Below are 12,817 nucleotides of genomic sequence, written 5' to 3'. Positions count from 1 at the left end.
GGGAAAGAAGAAGAATCTGGATTTTTAGAGGAAATTTCCTCCACTCTTTCTGATGTCCAAACTTTGAGTTATGAAGCAGTTGGAGCATTTTTTTTCCTACACAGCAGAATGTGATTTAGTACTTCAATTAATATTTGGCTCCAGACTGCCCATTTAATGGATGAAGCTACTTTCAACAAACAAGAATTGCTACATCTAGGAGACTCAAAAATGGCGATTTATGAGGAAGAGCTTGTTTCTAACACAATTTGCAGACTCAGAGAGTCGAATGCTTCTTTCATTTTGAAGTTGGCAATCATAGATATCACTGGGTTTTAGCAATCTGTGTATACTCTTATCAAGTTGCAAAGCGTAATTGTGACATAATACTAACACAAAATTAAAGCACAGCTTATTGCTTTGTGCATCTAGTAGGCAAAATTGAATTGTTATATCAAGTAGACTTCTAACAGAACTATTTAAATGCTGGGGAGAATGGTGTTAAACCCATGTCTTTAAGTGGAGTTTTAGGTGATTCCCTCCTGTACTCATTCTCCAAACAAGTTTAAAATCTAAAATTGCTTTTAACTCTGTTTTGTGACTTGAATGACTTAAAATTGTTATTCTTGAGAACGGGCATATGTTACTGGGGATAGGAGACGCTGCTCCCTCCAGCCTGCAGTTCTTCTGTGGAGCAGGCTTTGCTCTGGCTGGTTACACTGTTCTGCTCCCTGGTTGGCTGTATAACAGTGCTCCTTTTATAGAGTTTATAGTGCACCTTGGAGCTTTCAGAATAAGATGTGGTATATAAATGTGAGTCATTACTATTACAAGGTCTGATTTTCCTTGTTTCAGGTACGACCCTTGAATACAGAAGGATCACTAAACCTTTTAGGCCTGGAGACAGTTAGATTAATATATTTCAAAAACAAAATGGCAGGTAAGTAAAGAGAAGCCAATTTTCATCATGCAAATTTTTGTTTAGAAAGAGCATTTTTCTTTGGTCTGTGCATTGTAGAAAGTGATCTCTCAAACATTAACAGCTTGTTAATTTGGGAGAAAGCCAAAGCTTATAGATTCCACAGTGATTGCAGTGATGTCTGCTAGGCAGCTACTCTGAACTCTTTTTTCCCTTTTGAATATTCAGTGAAGACTTGAATAAAGACTGGAAATAGAAAATAGAATGAGTAGACGCTCCATCCAAATCTGGGATCACCTGCCAGAACGCTATCTAAAAATGCCTGCACAATTAAAGGCTTTAATAGTGATCTTGGCAGTACTAGATTAAAATCAATATTACACTTAACCTAAAAAAACCTTTCCCAAAGATCAGAAGTAATATAATATTATGTATTCATAACTTGTTACTAAGGCCACATATGATTGTGTGCCAAAGTTTTAGCTTCAGAATTCTATTTTTTCTTTTTGAAGCCCATTTTATGGGCATGCTCCTGAGTAATTTCCTTAACCTTTTGTTTAACTTCTTAAGTGGAGAGGAGATGTACTTTGTTCTTACAATCAAAAGCTATAATTTTTTTAACCACTATTCTGAAAATAGTGGAAATAAACACTCTAGAAACGTATCATACTGTTGCTGGTGTCTCAGTGTTTATTTAAATTGCTAGCAAATTATTACAAAAGGAATGACAGTGGTAGAGAGGAGCAATATGGTGGATGTACCTATAAAGAATTTTCAAGTCTGATAAGGACTGAACATTGGAAGTAGAGCAAAAGAGAAAATAAAACCTGGAAACTGGAGGACGTAGGATCGGAAGTGAGTAAGACTGATGCTTTGCTTCTGTACACATCTCACTGCCTTTCAGAAAAGTTTGCCAAACAGTAAAATACCTCCAGATGTATCTCCTTAAAAGTCTGCAAGTTTTTTTCCTGAAGCTACTTACCTAGTAGATCCCACGCTTCATGAAATCTCTAGTTGGTCTTAAGGAAAGAAGAGATTTCAGTTCCATACAGAAACTGTTTTGGCAGTGAGCAGTAGGTGTTGAGTGTGTTCAAGCTTATTAACTGTAACCTTATAGTCTCCATACACAGAAAACAAGACAGAGCTCCTGTTATATGATTATCACTGCTATATGTTTCATGTCTTTAATAAAGAAGCCTTGGCCAGACCTACACATGTGGAAAAAATCTTCCTTTTCCCCACAGCTGCACCAAAATATATCAGTGTTCGAACATTTCAAAAGGGGTAGTCTCTCTGGAGCAGGGAATGAATGAAAAAGAATCTTGCACTGAGTTTCCAGACAGTTGGCAGAACAAGACTGCTCTAGTGATTTTCAGTGAGAACTGCCAAAGAAAGTTTGAGATAGAGGACTGAGATCCTTTCCTGCCCACCTAAATGTTTTGTTTGAAAGAATTGATTAGTGATATTTTGAGAACATAGTTGTGGCAGCTTGTGTTTGAAGAAGGGTTTAGTCTGTTGCTATATAACAGAATAGATAGTGACCAAGAAAACCAATAAGTCAAGGAGCATTTGTTCAGGTTTGATGGGAAACGGATTGTGTCCAACACTAGCAAGAGAAAATGTCTTTGAATTCAAATTCCATGAATACCTAATGAAGTGTCCCACCAGATCATCATATTTATATTGATTTCAGAGGGCGATGAACTGGTAGTTCCTGAGACGTCAGATAACAGCCGGAAGCAAATGGTTCGAAACATCAACAACAAGCGCCGCTATTCATTCAGAGTACCAGAGGAGGAGAGGATGCAGCAGAGGAGGTCAGTATTCAACATGTACTTGGCTTCTGTACATGCCTGTAGGCTCTGAAGGACAGTGACTGATGCCAGTGTAGTACTTCATTTGTTGCTTTCTGGAATGCATTTGGATGTTTCTGTCTCTCCACTACCACCTTAATCCTCAATGTTTAATTTGTGTTACTACCAGTTTGAATATGGGTATGCACTGGATACACAAGTATTCATTAGTTCCAATTAATTATGTGAAACAGCTGTAATTTGGAATGCATGTATCCACATACTGTATGTGGATAGGTGTACATAGGTGTACATGTATACTGTATATATAAAGATCAGTAATAAACACTTTGCAAAAGGAGATTGTGTTGCTAACTCTGCATGTGGATTAATTACTTTCAGACTCTGGTTCTGCTTTTCTTTCTGAAGGCAATTCTGCTCTCAGCAGTATTCCAAGATATCTGCTTCTTTGATTTGTAGATTTAACTACATAAACATTCTGTAAACCTCAGAAAACTCACCTCTTCAGAGGACATAGGACTTAAGGATGTGTTTGCAATAGAAGTCTTTACCAGGTCACAAATAATTTCCTAAATAGCAATAAAAATCATTCTGCACTACTCACAGCGTTCATAGAGGATGTTACTGACCATTTACTGTCACTCACTAAAGATAACCTGCTACTGTGCTAAGCTGCACTCCAAGAACTGAGTATTTCAGTTTTCTAACTTCCAGCATCTTCCACTGATGGCTGGCTCCCAGCTTTCCTTTCTTTTTGGCTCTGAGAAAAGTAACAGCTGTGTACGCTGAAGATAAAATTCCAGTTCTTGTCCTTGCCTTTTCTGAGGTTTGGTCTTTTAAAATTGTGTTTATTCTGAGTTCTGAAATGCATCCTTGCTATTTTGAAGACCTTTTAATTCTGACCACAGACTGAGAAAGGTACTGCAGTATTATTTTAATTCTATTTCCATATTTTGTACTTCATTTTCATCTCCACTTTGTAATACATCACAAATGAGTTCTACTTTTACTCATCTTACAGAGCTTTTTCTCAGCTCATAGTGGTTGTGTGTTCTCTGAATGTTAGTAACTACTGGGTGTGGGCTGTTAGCCTGCCAACAGCATTCTTTCATTCTGGCCCCTTGCCCTCTCTTCAAGCTGGAAGCTTGTCCATGCCAGTGCTGATAGCAAGGGTTTATTAGGGTTTACACAGTTAAATAATTAACTTCCATTTAAAAGTAGCTGTTAATCCAAACTGTACAAGAGTGATGAATGTCCATCCTCACCTCAAAATAAATGTCTGAACAAAGTATTTTCTCTTCCAGGGAGATGCTACGCGATCCAGAAATGAGAAATAAATTAATTTCTAACCCAACTAATTTTAACCACATAGCACATATGGGTCCAGGAGATGGTATACAGATTCTCAAAGACCTTCCAATGGTAAGTACAAAAGTACGTGTGAAAGTTACAGACTACAACAGAGGCTGCAAATAAGTGAGAGAAAGACAAGCACAATTTTAAGAAGTGTATTTAGAGTGTTGATGTATTTCATAGCAGGAGCTGAACATGCTCTGTTGTATGTGATAAAATTTAAATAAAGAGGATGACACTTAAGCATCGAGAGGAGGAGGAGTGGCTAATGTCTCCTGCGTTTTAAGGCAGGTTGGCCTCTCAGTGTTGGTAATTTTTATGACCCATATGAAGGGACAAAATTAAGAGGATTTGGGTCTGTGTTCTTCGTGGAAATTGAAAGAGAAATTTCTTTCTCTGTGAATTGTATTACTGTAAGTTCAGTTCCTTTCTTCTCTTCCCATCTTTAGCTCCACCTTAGCCTCTCTCTTTACAGCCTCTTTTCCTCAGACGGTGGAACTGTAGCAGTTCAACATTGTGTAGAGCCCAAATTTCTTTCTATGCTAAAGATGCTATTTTTCAGTTTCTGTCCAAGTTAACTAGTCTCAGTGAAATAGAACTTCTTACATAAAAATGAACCTTTTAAGTTGAAAAGTGGAAAAAGAAAACATGTAATAGCGCACACACACGATGGTTTCTACAAAACCATATGTAGGAAATATTCACCTGAAAGTTACTGAAATTTTTAATGAGCTAAAGGACAATTAATGTTTTGTTCATAGGAGAGTATCACGCTGCTTGCTTCAAGTTACCTTAAGCATTTGTTTGTGTGTTCTGTATTGTTTTTTTATACTTGTCCACAGTGACAGAGATGTGATTCAGAAAATGCTAATTAGCACTGTAAGAAAGATCAGATGATATCAGAAAGATCGAGTATCCAAGAGATAATGAGTACCACTGTAAGCCATGGGCATTAGTACAGAAGTGCTGTCTAAAATGATCATTGTTATTACTTGGGAGTTTGTGCAGAAAGCAGGAAGTAGATGCTGAAACTGAGGTTTTCAGATGCTGAAAAGCCCAAAGAAAACAACAAGATGACTGGAAAATTAAGTGTGCCATGCAGTTGCACTAGTTTAGGAGCTTAGGAGCATAACCTCTGCTCTCCAAATACTCATTTTACCTCACTTTTGCAGCAAATGGTACTTTTATGTTACACTTTTACCATAAAGTCTGCACATAGTACATGAGCCCTTCTGCCACTGTGTTTTTCTTAGGTGAGAAAATGCAAGGAAAGGAAAGGATTTACTTTAAATCTCCAACTACTGACACTCTGAGAAACCTCTCAATAACAAGTATATTCAGTGCCATTGAGCAACAGACAACATTGTGTGTATGTTTATAAAATGAATAAATAATGAAGGAGCTGGTTCTAGAAAACACATGGCAAATCCAGGGGAAGTTGGCAGGTAGTGTTTCTCTTACCTGGATGTGTGTATAGATATGTCTAATGTTAAACAAAGAATGAGAACTTGCTTCAGGGCAGGATGTAGATGAGAACCTTTTTTTACTTTACCAGTTCTGATGGGTTCTTTAAAGTATTTCTGGCTCTTCTCAAGCAGGGAAAATAATCTTCTACTGCTAAAGGTAGGGCAAAAGACATCCCATTTCACACCATCAGTAGTTGAAAGTTCATGGCAATCAAAAGCTGCAAGGACTCTTAATCAAGACCCAAATCTGGCAAGTGTAAAATGAGGAATGATTTTATCTATAGAAGGGGATTTTCTAGACTTACGGGGATTAATATTTCTTCAGGTATGTCATCTCTAAATGGCTTTTAGCTTTAAATTCATTCTAAGTATGCAAGGCTTGTATTAGCTTAAAGGTCATATTTGAAGTTAGGACTGGTACTTTGCTTCTTACCAATCAATATGATGTTCTGAAAGAAGTTAATGAGTCACTTTCCACTCTTAAATGTGATGAGAAGACAGTAGAAAATGTGTACAACATAGAATTTATTTCTGCACTCGTTCCACTGCTGCAGCTTCTTTTTAAGGTTACTATTAAAAACTCCTTTTTGCAAGTAGGTATCAGTCTCAATGCTGGGAGGTATCACTGCAGGTAAAGCAAGGCTGTGTTTTTCCAGCAGCTCCTTGCAATATCATACTGTATTTGTATTCCTAACTTAACGGAAACAGAGTTGTGTCAGTCATGGGACTTGAAAGTGTGTGAATTTGAAAGTGTAATTTAAGATTAGGAAATAAATGTTCTGTCAAGAGCTGCTTCGGTCCAGGCATCTTTTTATTTTTCAGCAGCTTCCTGTAAGGTATTTGGCTGGACTAAATTTTCATTTAGTCTCTTCCAAACTACCTACTTTGTTTTTCAGGCACAAAAATAGAAGAAAGGGAGTTGTGCATGCATATGATGTTATATATTGAGTCTAATATTTTATGTGAAAGATAAATTTAGAATTAGAAGATAGAGAGGACATTCCCTGGAGAATCAATACAAAAAGTAAAGAATATTTATCCAACCCTGTGTATGGTTCATCTGTATGGTGGGTTTTTTTATGAGGACATGGAATTATTTCTATAAATTAGAGATTTATGCCTTGTTCCTAAAAGGTGAATAGATTTTTTTTTTTTTTTTTTTCTCCAGGAAAGATTGCAGCATTTTACTTTGCAAATGCCTCTTTCTGTATGTGAAAGTGGGTGATTAAGTATGTTTTTGCTTTTAAAGAGGGCTACCATTAGGGGGAACAAGTAGTGCAAGGCTAATAGTTTTCTCAAATTCTCTTCATCCAACTATTATAGGTGATACAGCTTCTTTTTTTATGAGATGCTGGAATGCAGAAAGTGTATGAAAGAATGGAGTGGGCATTTTTATTTGCAGTTTCTTCTGACTTATTTGAAGAATTTCAAATTTAGCTATATCTACTGGTACAAATTTGTTCATCCAGCGTGACCTTTCACTGAAGTCAGTATAGTTCTATGTAGGCAGAAGGGTCTTTAAGTAATAAATAGGTTTTAATAGAGAACAGATATTTTCATCTGTGTTGGATGTCACAAACTAAATAGCCAGTTCAGCGTAGCTTTCATCCAACATCCATGGATGAACTTTACAAAGCAAGTGACAGTTTTAATATATATGTATGTATTTATATTTATTTATTAATATATACATATTCACTTTATATATGCAATGTGAATCCAATCAGAACTTACTTCTGCAGTCCCACTAAGCTGCCTCTGCTGCCTTTTTCAGGGGAAATGCCAAAAATTGAACGAAGCGCCAAAAATTGAACAGTGGTCCTTGCACGGCTGGAGGGGGACGTACGCTTAATCCATGGCATAACTGCCTGGTGGATGCAGAGCCAATGGGACGGTTGCTCTCTGCCCACTACTGTTCTTAATGGCTTTTAAAAGACCATCTTTAGAGAGTTTAATTTGTATTGTATACATACAGAATGAAAATTGGATAAATGTAATGTTTTAAACTCTTTCAGGCTAATTGATATGGTGTATCAGATGCTTACGTATGTGCAGCGTATCTGTCTGTGTGTGATTGCCATTGCTGAGGCAGCCACACAAGGGGGAAAGATGCTTTCTCTGTGCGTTGTTTCCAAAGTCTTGGTGTTACCCGGTAGGCACGACATGAACAGCGAGTTATGTTTATGGCAAACTGCAGTCTGTCTCACCTTGTTCTCTCCATGAATGGACGCTCTTGACTTCAGTATGGCCCTGTGTTTGGGCAGAAATCAACATGCCCAAGGCTCAGAGTGAGAACAGAATTAAGAGAGAAAATATTAGAGGTTATCAGGCAATTGTAAATTTGCATCCTTCTTTTCTTCATGGCGAGCAGTTGCTCAGGAGTCTGACTTCGACAAGCAAGTTTGTGGGCTACAGCACAACAGAAAACAGAAGTTCTTGTTTGCTGTTAACTAAGCTGTAATCAGTACTTATTTGTATTTTATTGATGTAGATACTAGATCTGGGTCATTGTCTTGTTTTGTACAATTTGGAAACATTCCTGTTAGTGTATCCCCAAACTTATTTATTTACATGTTTTTCTTCCCTAGCAGCCTGTCACCAATTAACTGGCCGTACAGTCTGGCCTCCCTTCTGTCCTCTTGTCCCTTGAAGCCACTTTATCGTGGATGCTCCTTTGTAGTGAAGATCTGAAATCTGGAACTGCACTTACTGCAGCACAGACCACCTCTCTGTGTACATCAGATGTACAGGATTAATTTTGCTTTCATATTCTGCATGCCTGAGTACTTTACATACAAAAGCTAGTCTTGACTGCTGTTATATTTGAACATTACGCTTCAGTTCGACCTCATTATACATGAGCCATTATACTTCCATTCGAGATGATGTGTGAAGCTTTGCTTGTTTCAAATGAGAAACTTTTAGAGTAAATGAATACTTATCTGTATTTGGTATTCTTTAAAGAAAGTGGGAACCCCATGCATGCATCTGATGGTGGAGTCCATGGACAAAGTTCCATGGAGGATTGTTTTGAAAATGTTGCCATAATCGTGGCTTTCTCTCACTCATGAATGCTGGCTAAATATTTTCATGGTCTGCAGTTGGCCTACCCTCTGCTTTTTAGCTTGTAATTTTAGACACTCCCTTTTCTCCCTTATTGGCTTTTAGGAATGTAGCTGGCTTTGCTGGCAGCTCTCTGTTGTGAGCAGATAACTCAGCAAAGTCTGCTTTCGTGGACCATTCTTGGAATGGTGGCTTATTGTACTGATACTTAGATGCTGCTAAACTTACTAATAACAATTTAATATATCTTAAGTCTTATATGCCATAATGTGGTACTTGATGTTTTGGTTAACATGCAAAGCCTCATAATAACCATGTGTGTTTAAAAAAAAAAAAAAAAAGGTTGGATTTTACCAGCTGAAATGAAGAGAACAGTAACAATTATGTTTGATAATATGTGTTGGGATGTGACTTAATGTTCTTCCAGACTTTAATACGTTCCACATACAAAAAAGTAGTGCCTTAGGTTTAGCGGAGAGGTAAGCTGTATTTTTACCATATTTTATTTTTGTAAGTCCTAACATTTCTAATGTTACTCAGATCTGTTTGTTTTAAGATGATGAAATCAGGTGGACAAGGGGGAGAGAAAATTAGAAATTAGAAAAGGTGTTCTGATTTGCTGGTGGCCGTTAGGCATACCATCCCCTTGCAGGCTGACCTGCTGAAGAGGTACAGATGGCACAGGGAGGGAGACCAAGCCTTGAAAGGCTTTTCCATTAAATCTGGATTTAGATGACTTTCAATTACAAGAGCACTTATGTCAGCACATTCTGTAGAGGTGGATTAGAAATTGTTTGTGTTTAACGTGTGGGATTATTTCTCCCCTCTCTTTCGTTATGTCATACTCTGGGAGCACGTTGCTCTGTTGACCTATGAAAAACATTTGAATTTCTCAGTACTTTTGCACTTTATCTGCTAAGGGCCTAATCTTCTGCAGCGCAGAGACAGCAGCACAAAGGCTGTTCATCGCAAAAGCGCTGCAAGGCTTCAGCGAGCGTGCAGAAGGACGTAGGCCGTGTGTTGTCTCTCTACAGCAAATGGTCCCAGTTGTCTGACACTAACCAGTTCACCTTCCCACTCAACTTGTGTCCCTATCCTGTCAAAACACTGTTCCCTCCTGTTAGAAATACTCTGTGTTTCTTGTACGGGTGATACTTAATTTTAATGGAATTGCTAAAATGCATGAATAACAGAAAGAAATCTCCTCCGATCTTTTAACTGTTGTGTATTCTCACCATTTCTTCTCCCCACACCATCTCACCCCTGTTCACCTTCCTTTGTTTGTGTTATGTCTTATTTTAGATTGTAAGCTCCTCAAGGCAGGGAACTGATGCTTCTCAACTGTCTGTAAAGCACCTTTTACAACTGTGGTGCTCTTTGAAATATCAAATAATAATAAATATTAGAATCAATTGCCAATGAGTTAAAAGTTTTATTTGTTTTTAATGTTTTAGCAACAGCAAGGGCGGCAGGCCTGTATGACACCGTGTAAGGAAGGTGCTCAGAGGACTGGGGGTGACAATGTAAGAACCTGTGTGTTGCCGGGCGAGCAGGGTTGCTGTTTGGCTGTCCTGCGGTGTTTGACTGCTCTTGCAGACTGCTGTTGCTGGTGTAACCTGTACAACCATCCTTCATTGCTTTCTCTCTCTGTTGTCTTTGATAGCAGCGCTCCCCTTATCAATTCCCTCATCATCACTCCCGTCTGATCTCCTCTCCGAGCAACTTTGAGCACATCTACCACATGACTGTTAATTCAGCTGAAAAATTCCTCTCTTACGATTCCATAAACCCTGCATTTTCCCCGCCTCCACGCTCTGTCCTCGGTACTCCAGACTTTATGACTCTGAGGGTATGAACGGATGAGTCAGGTGTTGACTCTACTAACACTGTGTGGTTTTCCTTTTGCCTGGCTATTAACATGGGAGAAAAACCCTTGTAAGCGGTTTCCATCACCCCTTAACTTTCAACTGTCCCAGCTGATTTATTTTCTGCTGTCAGCTGTGGGCTTTCCACAGTTCTGACATTCCAAGAAACAGATACTTCATGGCTTTAAAAAAAAAACAGAAGTGTATAACAACTGGGCTGAACCTTTTTCTATGAGAACAGTGTTTTTAATCACCAAGAAGGATGTGGGAATTTTGAATGATAAGTTCTCTGTTCCACAGTGTTCATCCTCCAGCAGTCAGTTGCAGGATACTGTGTATCAGGTTGCATTAGGAAAAGGTTTTGGTCTGTGTTGGACCAAACTTTCAAACTGTTTGTTTATGATGAAATCATGTGGAGTGCAAGAATTTTTACACAGTACTGTACACAGATTGAGAGAGAGAGAGACAGACATAGGTTCTGCCTCAGACAGTTTCTATGTTAAAGTAAATAAATTAGAACATGTACAAGCAAGATCAAAAATTTAAAGTAATGGCAACTTGCTGATGGTAGAACCTCTTAATCCTAGTAGTTTTAAGCAGAGGCTGAGGTACTGTTCTGTAGATAACCTTCCAGTTAGAATGTAAACTGGGGGGTTGGAAGTGGTGTTTTCTTTTCTTGTGTTGTGCATCCTGGTCTGACTAAGTGGGGGTTACCAGGTTCCTTAGAAATACAAACCATACTAAAACAGGCACACAAGGACATGCTGTGCGTTGTAATTGTGTACTGTGCTGTTGTAGCCTGCAGTTCTGCGTGGGACACCTTCACAGATAAATTGGGAATAACCTGTGAGGTAGATGTGTGTGATGGCTGGTTGCTCAGGGTTTGTATGAGTCTGAGCCATGTCCATTGCTGTAATGGAAACACTGCTCTTGGTTTCTGTGGCCTTTGGACATTCTTCAAACGTGTGTCAAACCTTCACTGCCAGACTGCTTTGATTGCCTTTTGATTGCTGTTCTAGATCCCTATCACGGGGAAGGTTTTTGGATACATACTTGCATATACAAGACTAGGGAGAATTTTAAAATGCGGGAGGAAAACCAGTCTATTCCATATGGCTCCAAAACAAATTTGCACAACTAAGCTTTGGCTGCTCATGTGTCACTGTTGTGAAGTCCCAATTGTCACAATTATTAATATTCAGAAGTGAAGTTGCAGCGGTTTAGAAAATGTGCCCTTTGATGGCAGGTTTGCATCCATCCTGGCTTTTCTGGTAGGAGGAGAGATGCAAATACACAAGACGAATGCTCTAAAAAAACCCCAACCAAACAACCCAACAGCAACAAAAAAAACCTGTTAAGCCAAATTGAAATTTGTTTCTCTCTTAGAGGGTCATTGAAGCTGTATTTCAGTTCTAGTTTTAACAGGCTTTTTAAAATCCATCTGTACTATAAAATTTTCTGTGTTTAATATGCAGTGATGTATCATCAGACTGTGACCCTCGCTCTACCTTCCCTTTCTCATGTGAGTAGCCTCCTTGGGATCAGTAAGGAATGACCCCTGCTGTTTCAGACAATAACTTTTAATTGTTGCTTTAGGAGCATTCTTCATCCTGATGTTGCAGCCTACTAGCATAAATTGGAGGAAAAAAGTGAAGTGGGCAACATGGAGTGTGGAGATCTTGTACCTGTTAGCTCCTTAGAGCACCAGAGGTTTAGTCTTATATGAGGAAAAGTGTCTCCTTTGTGCCTTGAGAGCAGAGATGCTGTAAGCTGTATGGAAGGCAAAGCTGTGAGTTTTGGTTTCGTGTCTGTCCATCCTCCCTTTGTGTTTGGAGATTTTAGTGTAAGAAGGGTACCACTCCCTCCGAGGGGACCGTGGTCCCAGGTACAGATGGGATATTGGAACCAAAACAGCATGGAATCCACAGGGGAGTTGAAAAATGACGCATTAAAGTAGGCGTTTAGATTTTGTCATATTATTTCATTGAAGAATTAAAAGCTCGGGTTTATAATGTAATGAGCAGAATACTGCTTTAAAACAAACAAAAAAAACCCCCCAAACCAAGAACAAGCAGCATGATGGACAGAGAAACATGGGCAAGCAATTTCCTATGGGTGTTTAAGTGTTTAGTTAGACCCTCTGTGTGTTCCGAGAAGGCAGCGTGGGAGCAGCTGGTGAGGCTGGTACCTCTGCAGAGCCACCAGCGTGGCAGCAATTGCACACACATAACCCACAGCTCCACAGCAGCTCCATCCTCGGGCTGGGAGTGGGATGCACTGAACTAACTGGAGTCTTTCACCCTGATTCGCAGTGATTAACGTTGCTCAGCGAGCAGCTTCTCTGCTGCTGATTTTTTT

General features: G+C 38.9%; 1 protein-coding gene across 1 annotated transcript in view; it reads left to right on the top strand.

Annotated features, from left to right (window-relative positions):
- The window catches only part of LOC104521411 (serine/threonine-protein kinase MRCK alpha-like), a gene marked incomplete at its 5' end in the record, with an annotated part of 27,083 nt that overhangs the window by 8,556 nt on the left and 5,710 nt on the right, over nt 1-12,817 (top strand). Inside the window, 3 exons of the mRNA XM_029083868.1 lie at nt 835-919; nt 2,592-2,715; nt 4,017-4,134. Coding sequence (XP_028939701.1) covers nt 835-919; nt 2,592-2,715; nt 4,017-4,134 — 327 coding nt within the window. The remainder of the gene's footprint in view (nt 1-834; nt 920-2,591; nt 2,716-4,016; nt 4,135-12,817) is intronic.

The sequence above is a fragment of the Antrostomus carolinensis genome, unplaced genomic scaffold (genome assembly GCF_000700745.2).
Source record: "Antrostomus carolinensis isolate BGI_N321 unplaced genomic scaffold, ASM70074v2 scaffold632, whole genome shotgun sequence".
NCBI classification, from domain to species: Eukaryota; Metazoa; Chordata; class Aves; order Caprimulgiformes; family Caprimulgidae; genus Antrostomus; species Antrostomus carolinensis.
The sequence above is the reverse complement of the archived record's forward strand: the minus strand, read 5'-3'. Positions and strand labels throughout refer to the sequence as shown.